Source organism: Nothoprocta perdicaria, unplaced genomic scaffold, assembly GCF_003342845.1.
Source record: "Nothoprocta perdicaria isolate Ctin4 unplaced genomic scaffold, notPer1 scaffold_11, whole genome shotgun sequence".
In the NCBI taxonomy this organism is placed as follows: domain Eukaryota; kingdom Metazoa; phylum Chordata; class Aves; order Tinamiformes; family Tinamidae; genus Nothoprocta; species Nothoprocta perdicaria.
The window spans coordinates 7909466-7921858 of record NW_020454205.1 but is presented as its reverse complement, the minus strand read 5'-3'; the positions used below and the strand labels follow the sequence as shown (position 1 = coordinate 7921858).

The following is a 12393-nucleotide window of genomic DNA, read 5'->3' as shown; positions in this document are numbered from 1 at the left end:
CACGGAGCTGCGCGGCTGGCGGCTGAGCTGCGAGGGCGGGCGGCAACGCTGGAGCTACCTGCCCGCCCGGGACGGCGCCGGCGCCGGCGAGGCGGCGAGGCGGGCGCAGACGGCGCTGGAGGCGCATTGCCTGGGGCTGAGCACGGTGAGGCGCCCGCCGCCACCCCGGGGGGCCGGTACCCGAGGAGGAGGGGGGCGCCGAGGGCCGGGGGGGCACCTGGGGCTGGTGGTCGGCGCCTAGGGCTGCTGTTCGGCCGCTCTCCCCAGATGGGGAGGGCTCGCAGGGGCTGCATCCCCCCTGGCTGTCATGTGGGGGGGAGCTCTGGGTTTGGGGTGCTGCTCCACCCTCAAGTGTGGGGGGAGACCCTGGGCTTGAGAGGGGCTTCCTGGGGATGAGGTGCCTCCCTCTTCCGAAAGTGTGGGGTCCTTGGTGCTAAGAGGGTCCTGGGGATGAGGTGTACCCCTGTCCCTAATGGGGTGATCCTGTGGCTGAGATGTCTCCCCCAAGGATTGGGGTTGGGCTTGAGGGTGGCTCCTGGGGCAGAGGGGACACCAGTCTCTAGCTGGGAGAGGCTCTTGAGGTTTGGGGGTGTCCCTGGGGCTGAGGTGCCCCCCTAGTCCTCAGTTGAGGGGGGGATCTCTGGGTCTGGGCCCCAACCGGGGGGTCTCTGGGACAGAGGTGTCTCCAAGGGCCTGAGTCCCGAGGCTCCCCAGGCGCCCTGGTGGAAGGGACATTCCTGGGGCTGGGATGGGGGGGTGTCCCTGGAGCTCAGGTGTCCCCAAGCCCCATGTGGAGATGGGGGTTCCAGGGCCTAGAGTGAGGAGAGGGGCATCACCCGGGCCCTGTTCCCATCGGGGGACCCCGACTGAGACGTTGTCTCCTTGCAGGATGAAGTGCTGCGACCCTTGCCGGCGGCTCACACGGCACGGGAGGCAGCCCGCAACGGCATGCGGTTTTATGCCAGCCTTCAGGCTGAGGATGGTCATTGGGCTGGTGATTATGGCGGGCCGCTCTTCCTGCTCCCAGGTCAGTTGTGGTTGGGTGCTTGGTACTGCCATGGGGTGCTGGGGTGACTCCTCAGGGCAAGGAGGAGCTCCCAGGTGCTCCGGGCCTGCTCGGTGCCCTGCCAGGAGGCCCTTCCCTCTGCTGAGGTGGGAATGGGCGAAATGGCCATGGCTGGGCATGTTTGCCATGTTGCTTCATCCCGGCACATCTCTGCCTTGTCAGCAGAAGCATCAGTCATGAGTGCAGGGGTGGCTCCATGTCGTGCCTTGGTGCAGTGCCCCAAGGCCCTGGGCTGTGCTGGTGCGAGAGACCTGCTTTTCTCAGCCAGATAAATACACGGCATTGGACATGGTAAGAGAGTCCCTCTGCCTCATCTTCCAGGTCTCCTCATCACTTGCCACACTGCAAAGATCCAGCTGCCGGAAGGGTTTCGGGAAGAGATGGTGCGCTACCTGCGCTCTGTACAGCTCCCAGATGGCGGCTGGGGCTTGTGAGTAGCAGCGGGGTGTTTTTGTGGGGTGCTTTTGTGGTGGTGCCCCTGAGATTCAGCACTTGGAGCTGCTGCAGAGTCTGACAAGGTTTGGGAATAGGAGGTGGTGGCTGTGGTACCTCTGGGTGACTGCCCAACTGCTTGTGTAGGACTCTAGGGATGCTTCCCTGCCACAGATGCCTAGCTGCATCTCCTGCTTGGCACTATCCCCAAGTGTTGCATGTTTTGGGTGGTGCAGAACAAAAATGTTTCTATCTAGGTTGGGTCTCCCTTTTCCACAGTCATCCTTAGCACCCCATTTTGCCCTGGCCAGGAAAGCCCCATGCAGTGGGTTTTGTCTAATGTCTGTCTCGTGTGTATGTGTGTGCACTCATGACAGGCACGTGGAAGACAAATCGACAGTGTTTGGCACAGCACTGAACTACACTGCCCTGAGGATCCTGGGGGTCGGTCCGGATGACCCAGATGTTGTGCGGGCCCGTGTCAACCTGCATAGCAAAGGTCAGCTCTGCTGCCTGGTACGGCAGCTGTGGGGCTGGGACACTCACTGGGGAGGTTTGGCTGGCCCCAAGTGCTGAGTGGAGCATGGGGGCAGGCAGTGGAAGAGCTGATGCACTTGCTTGCCTTTGATAGCACCTCTGTTTCAGGTTAAGCCTGGGAAGGGTGTTTTGTTTCTGAGCCATGATTTGCTTGATGTGTTTTGGTTTTGTTTTGTTTTGTCTTTGACATCTGTCCCAGCCCCAGTGGCACATGCTTAAATGGAGGAGAGGATGATCCGACTATGTGTGTAGGTTTGGGAATTGGCTTGTTTGCATTAATCCCCCGAACTAATATCCCTCTCTGCAGGAGGTGCTGTGGGCATCCCTTCATGGGGGAAGTTTTGGCTGGCTATCTTGAATGTTTACAGCTGGGATGGGATGAACACTCTTCTCCCAGAGATGTGGTATGTGCTGCCCCAGTGTGGAAGTGGGGCGTATTTTCAGTTTTGCTTGGCCCCCAAGCCCTCCAAACTTTGATGTTGATGGAGATCACCCCCACCTGCAGCTGCTCCAAGCAGCCAAGAGGCTGCTCCTACTGCCTGTGAGCTGGGACACCTGTGGGCTGGTCTTGCTGTTGGGGTAGGACTTGTTGGGTGCATAGGACTGAACGTTAAGTGCCAGAGCTCAGCCCTATTAGCATCAAGACCTTGATATGGGTAGCAGAGAGCTGATGCGTATTATCTTCTGCTCTGGTGGCCAGCCAGGCCTGGGCCCTAGCAGGACAGATCTTATTGTATGTAAGGCTGCCAGCTCTAGCGGTCACGCAGTGCCAGGGACTGTTTGAGCTTTGTTCTCAGCTCTGTCTGCAGCCCAGGCCTCTCCCTTCATGACTGCACTAAAAGGAGAGGTGTCCCTGACTGGACTTGTCAGCCTCCTCCCTGAGCTCGGGGTCCTCCCTGCCCTGTCTGGATTTGCCCAAGAAGGGTCGCTGCTGGCCCTGGTGGAGGGGGAGCAGCCTTGCTGGGGAGGGACTGTGTGGGGCCAGGCTGCATGGACATCCTCTTATGTCCTTTGCAGCTGTACGGGCAGCAAAGGGCCCTGAGCAGGAATAGGGAAAGGATCCCCCTGCTTCAGGCATTCCCTGCCGACACAGCATAGCACCATGCCTCCCTTGGCCCTCCCTGTCCCTCATGCTAAGACCTTCTCTGTTGTGACCAGGCTGCTCCCTACGTGGTTCCCAGCCCATCCGTCCCGGCTGTGGTGTCACTGCCGCCAGGTTTACCTGCCCATGAGCTACTGTTACGCCAAGCGTCTGTCAGCAGAAGAGGATGAGCTTGTACAGAGCCTGCGGCAGGTAAGCAGGAGACCCTTATGGAGCCTCCTAACAAGGATATGTGGCTCCCTGACCTGCTGCTGTGTCCTTGGGACAAACCTCTGGGTCACCAAGTGACAGCCCATGCCTGCACAGGGGAAATGGTGTCTGTCCAGGTAGAAAAGCCAATTATCCACAATAAACCAGCTCAGGGTGTTTGCTGTCGGCCTGCCAGGCTGATGCCCTGTGTTCTCTCATGCCAGGAGCTGTACGTGCAGGACTATGCCAGCATAGACTGGCCAGCCCAGCGGAACAACGTGGCTGCCTGTGATGTGTACACGCCGCACAGCTGGCTCCTGGGGGTGGCATATGGTGAGTGCATATGGCTGGCGTGGGAGGATTCTTGCCATGCTGCTGCCCTTGCACAAGCTGGTGATGGAGCTCTGGCTGCCTGGCACCATGGGAGCTCCCTATGGACTTCTGCTGGCTGGTGGTGCATATCCTGGATCCGGAATGGGAACTATGACCATGTATGTGGTCCACGGTCTTCTCTTGTGTCTATGTGAGAGCTGCAGGTCATTGTGTCCTGATGCTGTCGTCTCTTCGGGGCAGAACAATCCCCCTGCTTCCCTCAGCTAGCGATGCTGTGAGCAGTGGTACAGCCGACTCCTGCTACATAAATCAGCTTTTTCACAGTACGTCCCTTTTTCCTTCTGCAGCCATCATGAACATGTATGAAGCCATCCACAGCACCTCCCTGCGGCAGCAAGCTGTGGCAGAGCTGTATGACCACATCAAAGCTGACGACAGATTCACCAAGTGCATCAGCATTGGCCCGGTAGGCTGCTTGCTAATGACCCTTTAAAAGTCCTACCTTTAGCTCTGTTTCTTTTTGTGGCCTTGAGGGACTATGCTGGGGCTCCCAGCCCTTTACAAGTGTGACCTGTAATCATAACCAATAGATCTTGCTCAGGCACAACTCCTAATGGTAATAGAGCACTGGAGATACAGCTGACTTTGGGGCAGCTGTGATCTCTGATGAAGGGCACCTTTTCCAGTGTGCAGGGAAGTGATTTGGGGGGAAGTTCTGGAGTAATCTCATGGCTGATCTGGGCAGTGTCACACTTAGGGTGCAACACAATGGTTTGAGCCATTGGAACAATGGACCTGTAAAGGGTTATGTGCTGGGTGGGAGTGATGTACATCTCTGGGGTTTGCAGCATGCTGTCTCCATGCTCTGATACTGTTCTCTTGGCAGATTTCCAAGACCATCAATATGCTGGTCCGCTGGTTTGTGGATGGGGAAGACTCCCCAGCTTTTCAGGAACACGTCTCCAGGATTCCAGACTATCTCTGGTAAGGGCTGAGCAGGACCTGCCTGCCACAGCACAGGGCTCTGATCTGTTTGTGTGAGCATGCTGTGGTTTTCAGCCCCGTTGCTGGTGCTCTTGCTGTGTCTGCGCTGCAGCACTGTGCTCTCTTCTCCCACAGGCTGGGCCTCGATGGCATGAAGATGCAGGTGACGTGCTGTGGAATTTCAGCTGTGACTGACAGGGACCCACGCATGCTGTGGCAACCTGTGGGATGGGACAGCTTGTTCACACTGGGGCTGGGCTCTCAGCAGCTTGTCTTGCCTGTCTCACTACCACTTCTCCAGCAGTGCCAGCAGCAAGCAGTGTCTGTCCTGCTGGTCTGTCTCTGTCTGGCCGTCAGCTGAGGAGCAGCTCAAGGCCTCTGTCCCCTTCCACCTCACAGATGGTGGGAAAAGAGGAGGAGGAAGACATAGGGACACAGGCCCGTGTCCGTCTGCTCAGATGCAGTATGTGGACAGAGCTGTGCTTCTCTCCTGGCTATTGCCTCCCTGTGCTCCTCGTCCCTGGCTGCCCCTCATGTTCTGGCTGTGCCTTGGCACAGGCTGTGCCAGCTGTCTCATTTCTTGTCCCTTTCCCATGCTTGTGCTGCTGTATCTGCCTGCACGTCAGCCGTGGTGCTGCACAATCTGAAACAGGCACAAGGTGGAGGGAGCTCACGGAGCTAATGCAGGAGGGAGGTGCTGCCCTAGAGACCCCATGGTTGGGGTGAGCTGCTCTCCCGCCCCAGTCCGCTGCCTCTCACTGCCAGCTCTCCCTCTCTATTCCAGGGGACAAATGGATCCCAGCTCTGGGATACTGCCTTTGCTGTCCAAGCCTTTCTGGAGGTAATGTTCCTTTCAGGGCTGTATGCTGCTTCAGGAAAGTGGCCTCTCTTCTCCAGTCCCCAAATACCAGTGGGTCCTGTTGCACACCCCTATAGAGCTCCACGGTGCAGATGCTGGCATCATGCTCTCTACACCAGAGCTGGTGATGGTGAACATGCTCCTTCTCAGAGCTGTTGATCCCACCATCCATGCCCTAGTGGCACAGAAGGTGACCAGCACAGCAGATGCACCCTAGCATTGCCAGCAGTTTACAGAGCAGGAGTTGATGTTGCTGAATGGGTTGGATTAGGTTTCCTTGTCGCTGCAACCTGGCTCTTCTCCCGTGCTCTGTCCCATGCAGGATCCCTGGTTTGCAGCACTGGAGTGCTAGCTGTAGCGGGCATGTTCTAGGGAGGGTGATATGCTTGACCAGATAAGCCCTTACCCTGGCCAGGCAAGTGCTTCTCTTCAGTACCAGTGACCACAGCTGGTTCAGCTCTAACTGTAGAAGCTATTAGTGGAAACAGTCAGATGGATACAAATGAAGTATGATCCCAAACCAATGGGAAAGACTATATGAAGGGCAGGAGTTGGTTACACTTAGATCAGCAGGTCAGTGAGATCCCAGCATATCCTCTTCTATCCAAGGGACATGTGACAGCCACAGCTCCTTGCTCACTGTGCACCTCTCTTTCCAGGCAGAAGGCCAGAGCATCCCTGAATTCAAGTCCTGCCTCCAAAACGCCCATGAGTTCCTCAAGTTCAGCCAGGTGAGCAGCCCTGGTCGATGGTGTTTCTGCTGTGCTGGCTGTACAAACTCTTGTGTCTTATAGCTCTGTGTAATACCCTGGTTTTCCCCTGAAGAGCACTTTTGCAGAGCTGTGCTAGTAAAGCACTGGGGGCAACTTTTTGTTTCCTGCATTCTTTTTGCTGAGGAACAGCAAAGAAAGGACCTCTACAGCTTGGAGATGACAATGACTGGCTCTAGGGCATTTAAGTTACTTTCCTTGGCTGAGAAAAGTTGTTGAATAGAGAGTCTGAGATTTTTTTTTCTCCTCACTCTACCCATTGACCACATTTTTCAGTTATGCTGCTGGGAAATCTGGCTTCCTTGGCTAGTGACTGTATGGGCTCAGCTCCTTCTGGCCGTGGCTTATGGGGTCAAGGGTGGCTGGGGACAGATGTAGCTGTAGGTCTTGCTTATGGCACTGGCAATGGAAGCATTGAAAAGTGGATGGCTTTCTGTTGGGAAGGAATGATGAAAAGACAGGATTCAGCAACATATGGAGAAATCAGGCCTAAAAGTGATTTCTCACCGCTCCAGACCCAGCCTCTGGCTTTGGCTGCCTTCCTCGGTAAAGGGTGGATGGTGCCCTGGCCCATAGAACTCTGCTCTAGCAGTGGTTTCACACATCTCTGGCCTGTCCTCACTTCTGCTCTTGTCCTATGCAGATCCCGGAGAATCCACCTGACTATCAGAAATATTATCGCCATATGAACAAGGTACAAGAGCTGGTACTGGCTGGGGTGATTGGGACAGCAATTTGGGAAAAGGGAATGGGATTGAGGGGCAGTGAGTTCCTCTGTGCAAGGGCAGAGCAGGTCTGGAGGAAGGTCCTTATTTCTCCTGACCCTTTCCCAGGGTGGCTTCCCCTTCAGCACCCGGGACTGTGGCTGGATTGTAGCTGACTGCACGGCAGAGGGGCTGAAGTCAGTGATGCTGCTGCAGGAGAAGTGCCCCTTCATAACTGAGCGTGTCCCCTCTGAGCGCCTCTTTGATGCTGTGAATGTGGTAAGTGCTGCAGAAAGTGGGGCTGTGGGAAATGCAGCCAGGTAAGCTGAGAAGACAGAGGTCCTAGTGAGCTGGTAGGCCTGGTGTTGGGTAAGCCACTGTGAGGCCTGTGGCCTGCTAATAGCAGTGGTGACACTGTATTAATGTGATACAAGTCTCTACAGTGGTGGTTCGGATAGATGTGCCTCTGGGTTGACATGTGTGTTATGTGCCATCCCTGTGGGTTTAGCTCTGCCCTCACACCTGATTTGGGGGTGGATTGGGGTGCTGCTGCCTGTGGACCGGTTCACTTGCCATTCTCTGCTTGTCTGGGCAGTTGCTGAGCATGAGAAACTCTGATGGAGGCTTTGCCACATACGAAACAAAGCGAGGAGGTCGCCTGCTGGAGCTGCTGAACCCCTCGGAGGTGTTTGGTAAGCAGAATTGTATGGGGTTGGTTGTCTTGCCCACTGCAAAGGGATCTGGCGCCGCTGGGCCTGGTGGGTGCCAGGCTTTGCCACAGGTCCCTTTGTGGGATGCCTGTGAGCTGGGACAAGGGAGAGGCCTCACAGTGGGAGAGCTGCCCTGCAGAGGGGCTGTTGCATTGCTGGTCTTTTCTCATTGACAGGTGATATCATGATTGACTACACCTATGTGGAGTGCACGTCAGCTGTCATGCAGGCACTGAAACACTTCCACGAGGTGTTCCCTGACCACAGAGCCCCAGAGATCAGGTGATACACTGGGAGGAGAGTGGGGCGGGGGAGAAAACAGCCTGCAGTCACCCATACTGCTTGACATGGCCTTGGCTGGTGCAGTCCCTGTTGACCTTTTGTCAGGGACCTCCATGTTGGCATGGAGCTGCCCTTGGTGCATTCAGGACTGGCCTGCTAATGATATCTTCAAACTAGAGTTCCCCATAAGAGGCTGGGCTCCAGCTTGACTCAAGGAGCAGGGCACAGGCTCTCTGTTGCCCTGGTCTTACACAGGGTTGCCAGCTGGGTTCCTGTTGTGTCAGCTCATGGCAGAAAAGCATCCAAGTGGTGCATGATTTGACTGTGAGATCGCGTGGGACTGCTGGTCTGCTCTCCCTTGATCCTTGAGCCGCTTTATAGAGGGGCTTAACCAAATTCTCAGAAAGACCGGCAGCTGCAAAGGCAGACACTGAGTCTGGGCTGCTTTTGAAGCAGACATCTTTCTCCTGAGCAGAGAAACACTGCAAAAGGGTCTGGACTTCTGTCGGAGGACGCAGCGAGCTGATGGGTCGTGGGAAGGGTAAGTAACACTCCTAGGACCTTGCCTGCGTCAAGCCTGGGTTGTCAGGCCTGACGCTACTGCTCATCCCTCCCTCCTAGGAGCTGGGGCGTTTGTTTCACCTATGGCACCTGGTTTGGCCTGGAGGCGTTTGCCAGCATGCAGCACACGTATCGTGATGGGTGAGTGAGGGGCAGTGTGTGGTTTCCCTGCTGCTGTCTCTTGGGCAGGGCCATGTGGTGGGACTGAGGTGATGTCCTGACTGGCCCAGGCACTCCTCTTCCCAAATCTTGTGCCTGTGATTCAGCGCTTAGGTACTTGCTGCCTAAGCTTCAAACCCCCACCATGGGCATGGTAGAGCATGGTTCCCATTAGTGATGGGGGGCACATGGGTGAAAACCATTGTGCCCTCATCTCTCCCCTACAAACCCTTCTGATTCTCTTCTGTGTCTTTGCAGGACTGTGTGCAGAGAGGTGTCCCAGGCGTGCCAGTTCCTGCTCTCTAAGCAGATGGCAGATGGTGGTTGGGGAGAAGACTTTGAGTCGTGCGAGCAGCGCGTGTACGTGCAGAGTGCCACATCGCAGATCCACAATACATGCTGGGCCCTGCTGGGACTCATGGCTGTCAGGTAGGAGCAGCCCTTGCCTCTTGAGATGCTGCAAGGCCCCAAGTGCTGGATGGGATAGGAAATACAAGCCAGGTTCTAGAGAAGAGCTGGCATGGGCCGTGGGCTAAGCTGTGTGCCATGTGACACTTGCTGTGTTGAACAGGCTGTAGGATGCCTCGGGGAAGGTGAGTAGTAAAAGTCTGTGTCATAACCACAAGCCTCTGGCTTGGGACAGTTTTGCCACATTCGTAATGTCTGGTGTGCTAGTGTCACGAAGAGTCTTTCCAAAACACTCGACATGCCAAGGACAAGCACAGGTAGCCTGGAGGTAGCAAAGTTTCCTAAGTGCATGGATAGCATTACATGGACAGTCCAGATTTGTGAGTGTGTGTCTTCTCTGTGCTCCGCAGGTACCCTGATATCAGCGTGTTGGAAAGGGGTATCAAAGCATTGATTGATAAACAGCTGCCTAACGGGGACTGGCCTCAGGTTTGTAGATCCGTTCTCATCTCTCCAGGGGGTTCCTCTGGGCACTGCGCCTCTATGGCAGTCATGTGTTTCCTCTTTCTTGCAAGAGGAAATGCTTGTGGGTTTTTCGGGAACGCCCCAGGGAGCAGTTGAGCTTGGCCCTACGTCCTGGACACAACTATGACTGTTTGTGGTAGTGAGATGGCAGCTCAAGGCTCATGTGGGGTAGAGGGGAATGCTTCCAGAGTGGGCGATGCTACCCTCAGGAGCATGGATGAGGGTGATGCAGTGGGAGCCTGCCACCCCCATCACCTTGCTGTTTCTCTGTCTCTCAGGAGAACATCGCTGGAGTGTTCAACAAGTCGTGCGCCATCAGCTACACCTCCTATTGCAACGTCTTCCCCATCTGGACACTGGGGCGTTTCTCCCGGCTGTATCCTGACAGCCCTCTGGCTGGGCAGCTGCTGTCAGGATCCTCCTCTGGGGCAGGAAGAACCTTAGAGAAGACCTTGTCTGCCTGAGCCTGGGTCGCTTCAGACGCTGGCTTCCAATTTCTTTGTTATTGTACACCATGTAGCAGCACGAGGCTCTTTCCTACTGCAGTTCTTGCTGCAGCACTGGGCCACTGCCTCTTCCACAGAGGAGAGTGTCACCATGGTGCCGCTGGGTTTTCCTTCACTTTCTGTTGAACCTTTTTCTACGAATCAGCTTTTAGAAAGACTCTTGCTGGGTATATCCTCCCGTACAGGACACAGGGCCCAAAAAGACATAGGGATCAAATTCATGATCTGAGAAGGCAAAGTTGCCCAGCACTATTGTGTTAAATATCTAGGCAGACTTGATCTCTCATCCTGAGTAAGGCAAAGCTGTCTTTGTCTTTCCCTTGTGCTGTCCTGGCTCTCTCAGGTTGGCTGTTTGCTGCAAGGGTGTGTGTGTTTTGGCCTTTCCCTGTGCCAGCATTGCAATGGGGTGCACTGTGTGCCCTGCTGAACCAGCCTCTGTTGAGTGGGTGCCCAAACCTGCCTTTGAAGTGCTGTCTGCTCTGACACCATCACTGGGAAGGCAGGCAGGCATCAATGGGACATTAAAAACAAGATGGAAAGCACTGAAGGAGGAGGCTCATGGCTCAGATCTTGGGCTTCAGCCTTCCCCCAGTGCAGTGGGTGTACTGGTTTTCTAGCGGTGATGAGTTGCGCTGGAGGCCACTTGTGCCTTCTGGCATCCTTCTCCATGGGGAGTGGAGGTGAGGGCAGTGTTGTGTTGGAGCATTTCTATTTGGGCCTCAGAGCTGGAAGCTGTGCTGAGTGACAGGTTAATAAATTACTAATGGTGTGGTACATAACTGTGTGCTGGTGTCCTCTTGGCCTGACCTGGTGTGCATCCCACCCAGCAGGCAGCATGTCCAGTAATACCCTGTAGCCTGGTTTAAGTCACCAGACTTTTTCCAGCCTCTTTTCCTGCTGTATTCTGTGGTGTCCAGACTTGCTAAGAGCATGCTCCATCTTCTTGCCCTTGTTAAATTTAAAAGCTTTGTGAAGCAAACTCCCCTTGAGCTGTTTTGACAGCCTTGTTTGCCTTTTTTCCAACTCTGGGCTCCTTTAAACCTGTCTGTGATAACAGTGTGCATTTAAATCCCGTCAGTGTTCTCCATCAAAGTCAAGGAGGTATTTTTAATTCACTTTAGGAGAACTTTGTAAAACCAGTGCCCTTTCAATATATTATTCAAGGGTCTGCTCCCCTCACAATAGTATGCAGTTCCCCTATACTCAACATGCTGCTGCTAGCAGTGCTGCAGCAAAGAAGCTGCTTTATTGCTGTGATCCTGTTTTTATTACCAACACTTTGGTTATTAGTCAAGAGGCAAAGATCAGTGGTGTAGGACGCTCGAGTTTTGTAGCTGCATTTGTGCTCCTTGCAGAAGATCCCAAGCAGGGAGCAGTGTTTAAGGTTTCTTCCAGCTGCAGCTGAACCGATTCGAGTGTTGTGGGGTTGTACACCCTGAGAGGATGTGGCAGCTTGGTTTCCACCTAGGCTTTTGGCTTGAACACCTTGCTTTTTCACCAAACAAAATCACAATTGTGGAAGTTGCAAGGCAGGACCCTAAACTATTGAATGGTGCGTATTTTCCTTCCTCCCTTGCAAGTCCAGGAACTTTACATTAGCTTTGCAGTAGGAAGACATCTCCTTTGCTAGACAGAGAGATGGTCATGGGCTAAAAGCTAATGAACTTTATAAGAGAATATAATGCAGAGATGCGAGGCAGGAAAAAGCCTTTTTAGGGAGAAAAATAAGCTATTATTTTATAGGAAAGACTCCCTTCTAAAGAAGTCTTGCTTTTGTCTAGATGATAACATGAGAAATCTGCTGAGGCAGCCCAGGGGCTTTTGCTCTAGCACCATCTCCCTGCCCAAAGTGGCCCTGGGCTGGGCTACAGTAACAGCCTTCTAGTAAAACCAGGATGGGACGGTGTTCTTGGTGCTGCTCGTCAGAGAGAAAGGGACACTGTTTGCCCGCTGTAGTGTTGTCCGGGCCCCAGGAACCCAGGTCTGCCTTTGTCTGAACCGCCTCAGTTCTGCACCCTTCAAGACTCTGCCCATGGATGAGGACCCCATTTCAGCCCCAGGCACTCAGTATTTGCTTCAAGATGAGCCCATTGGTGCCCCGAAACTGCCTCTTTTATCACATGGAATTAATTAATTCTTCACCTGGAAAGCTGGGCTTTGCTGATTAACTTATTAGCAGGCAGCATTTTTTTTCTCCTAGAGAAGCTGTAGCTTCACTGTGTCATTAAATTTGCTCAGGGAGTTTTAGGCCGCTTTGAAGATGAAA

At 54.4% G+C, this 12393-nt stretch overlaps 1 protein-coding gene across 2 annotated transcripts; it reads left to right on the top strand.

Moving 5' to 3' along the window:
• Positions 1-101: 101 nt before the first annotated feature.
• Positions 102-10716, top strand: LSS (lanosterol synthase). Of its 2 annotated transcripts, XM_026048933.1 has the most exons (21): positions 102-145; positions 889-1027; positions 1388-1496; positions 1876-1997; positions 2343-2439; positions 3194-3329; positions 3551-3659; positions 4007-4125; positions 4546-4643; positions 4779-4806; positions 5428-5484; positions 6162-6233; positions 6916-6966; positions 7106-7255; positions 7572-7668; positions 7863-7968; positions 8444-8509; positions 8590-8670; positions 8947-9117; positions 9507-9585; positions 9900-10085. In XM_026048933.1, the coding sequence occupies exons 2-21, from the start codon at positions 949-951 to the stop codon at positions 10083-10085; spliced, it is 2013 nt and encodes a 670-aa protein (XP_025904718.1). In that variant the 5' UTR covers positions 102-145; positions 889-948. The 2 variants fall into 2 exon arrangements, with proteins under 2 accessions (XP_025904718.1, XP_025904711.1); XM_026048926.1 differs by lacking the exon at positions 102-145 and having other exon boundaries at positions 949-1027; positions 9900-10716.
• Positions 10717-12393: the final 1677 nt, after the last annotated feature.

Coding starts and splice junctions, on each gene's coding strand:
- LSS (XM_026048926.1), top strand. CDS start 949: ATGCGGTTTTATGCCAGCCTTCAGGCTGAGGATGGTCATTGGGCTGGT. Junction 8,671..8,946: donor CAGCACACGTATCGTGATGG/GTGAGTGAGGGG, acceptor GTGTCTTTGCAG/GACTGTGTGCAGAGAGGTGT. Junction 9,586..9,899: donor CTAACGGGGACTGGCCTCAG/GTTTGTAGATCC, acceptor TCTGTCTCTCAG/GAGAACATCGCTGGAGTGTT.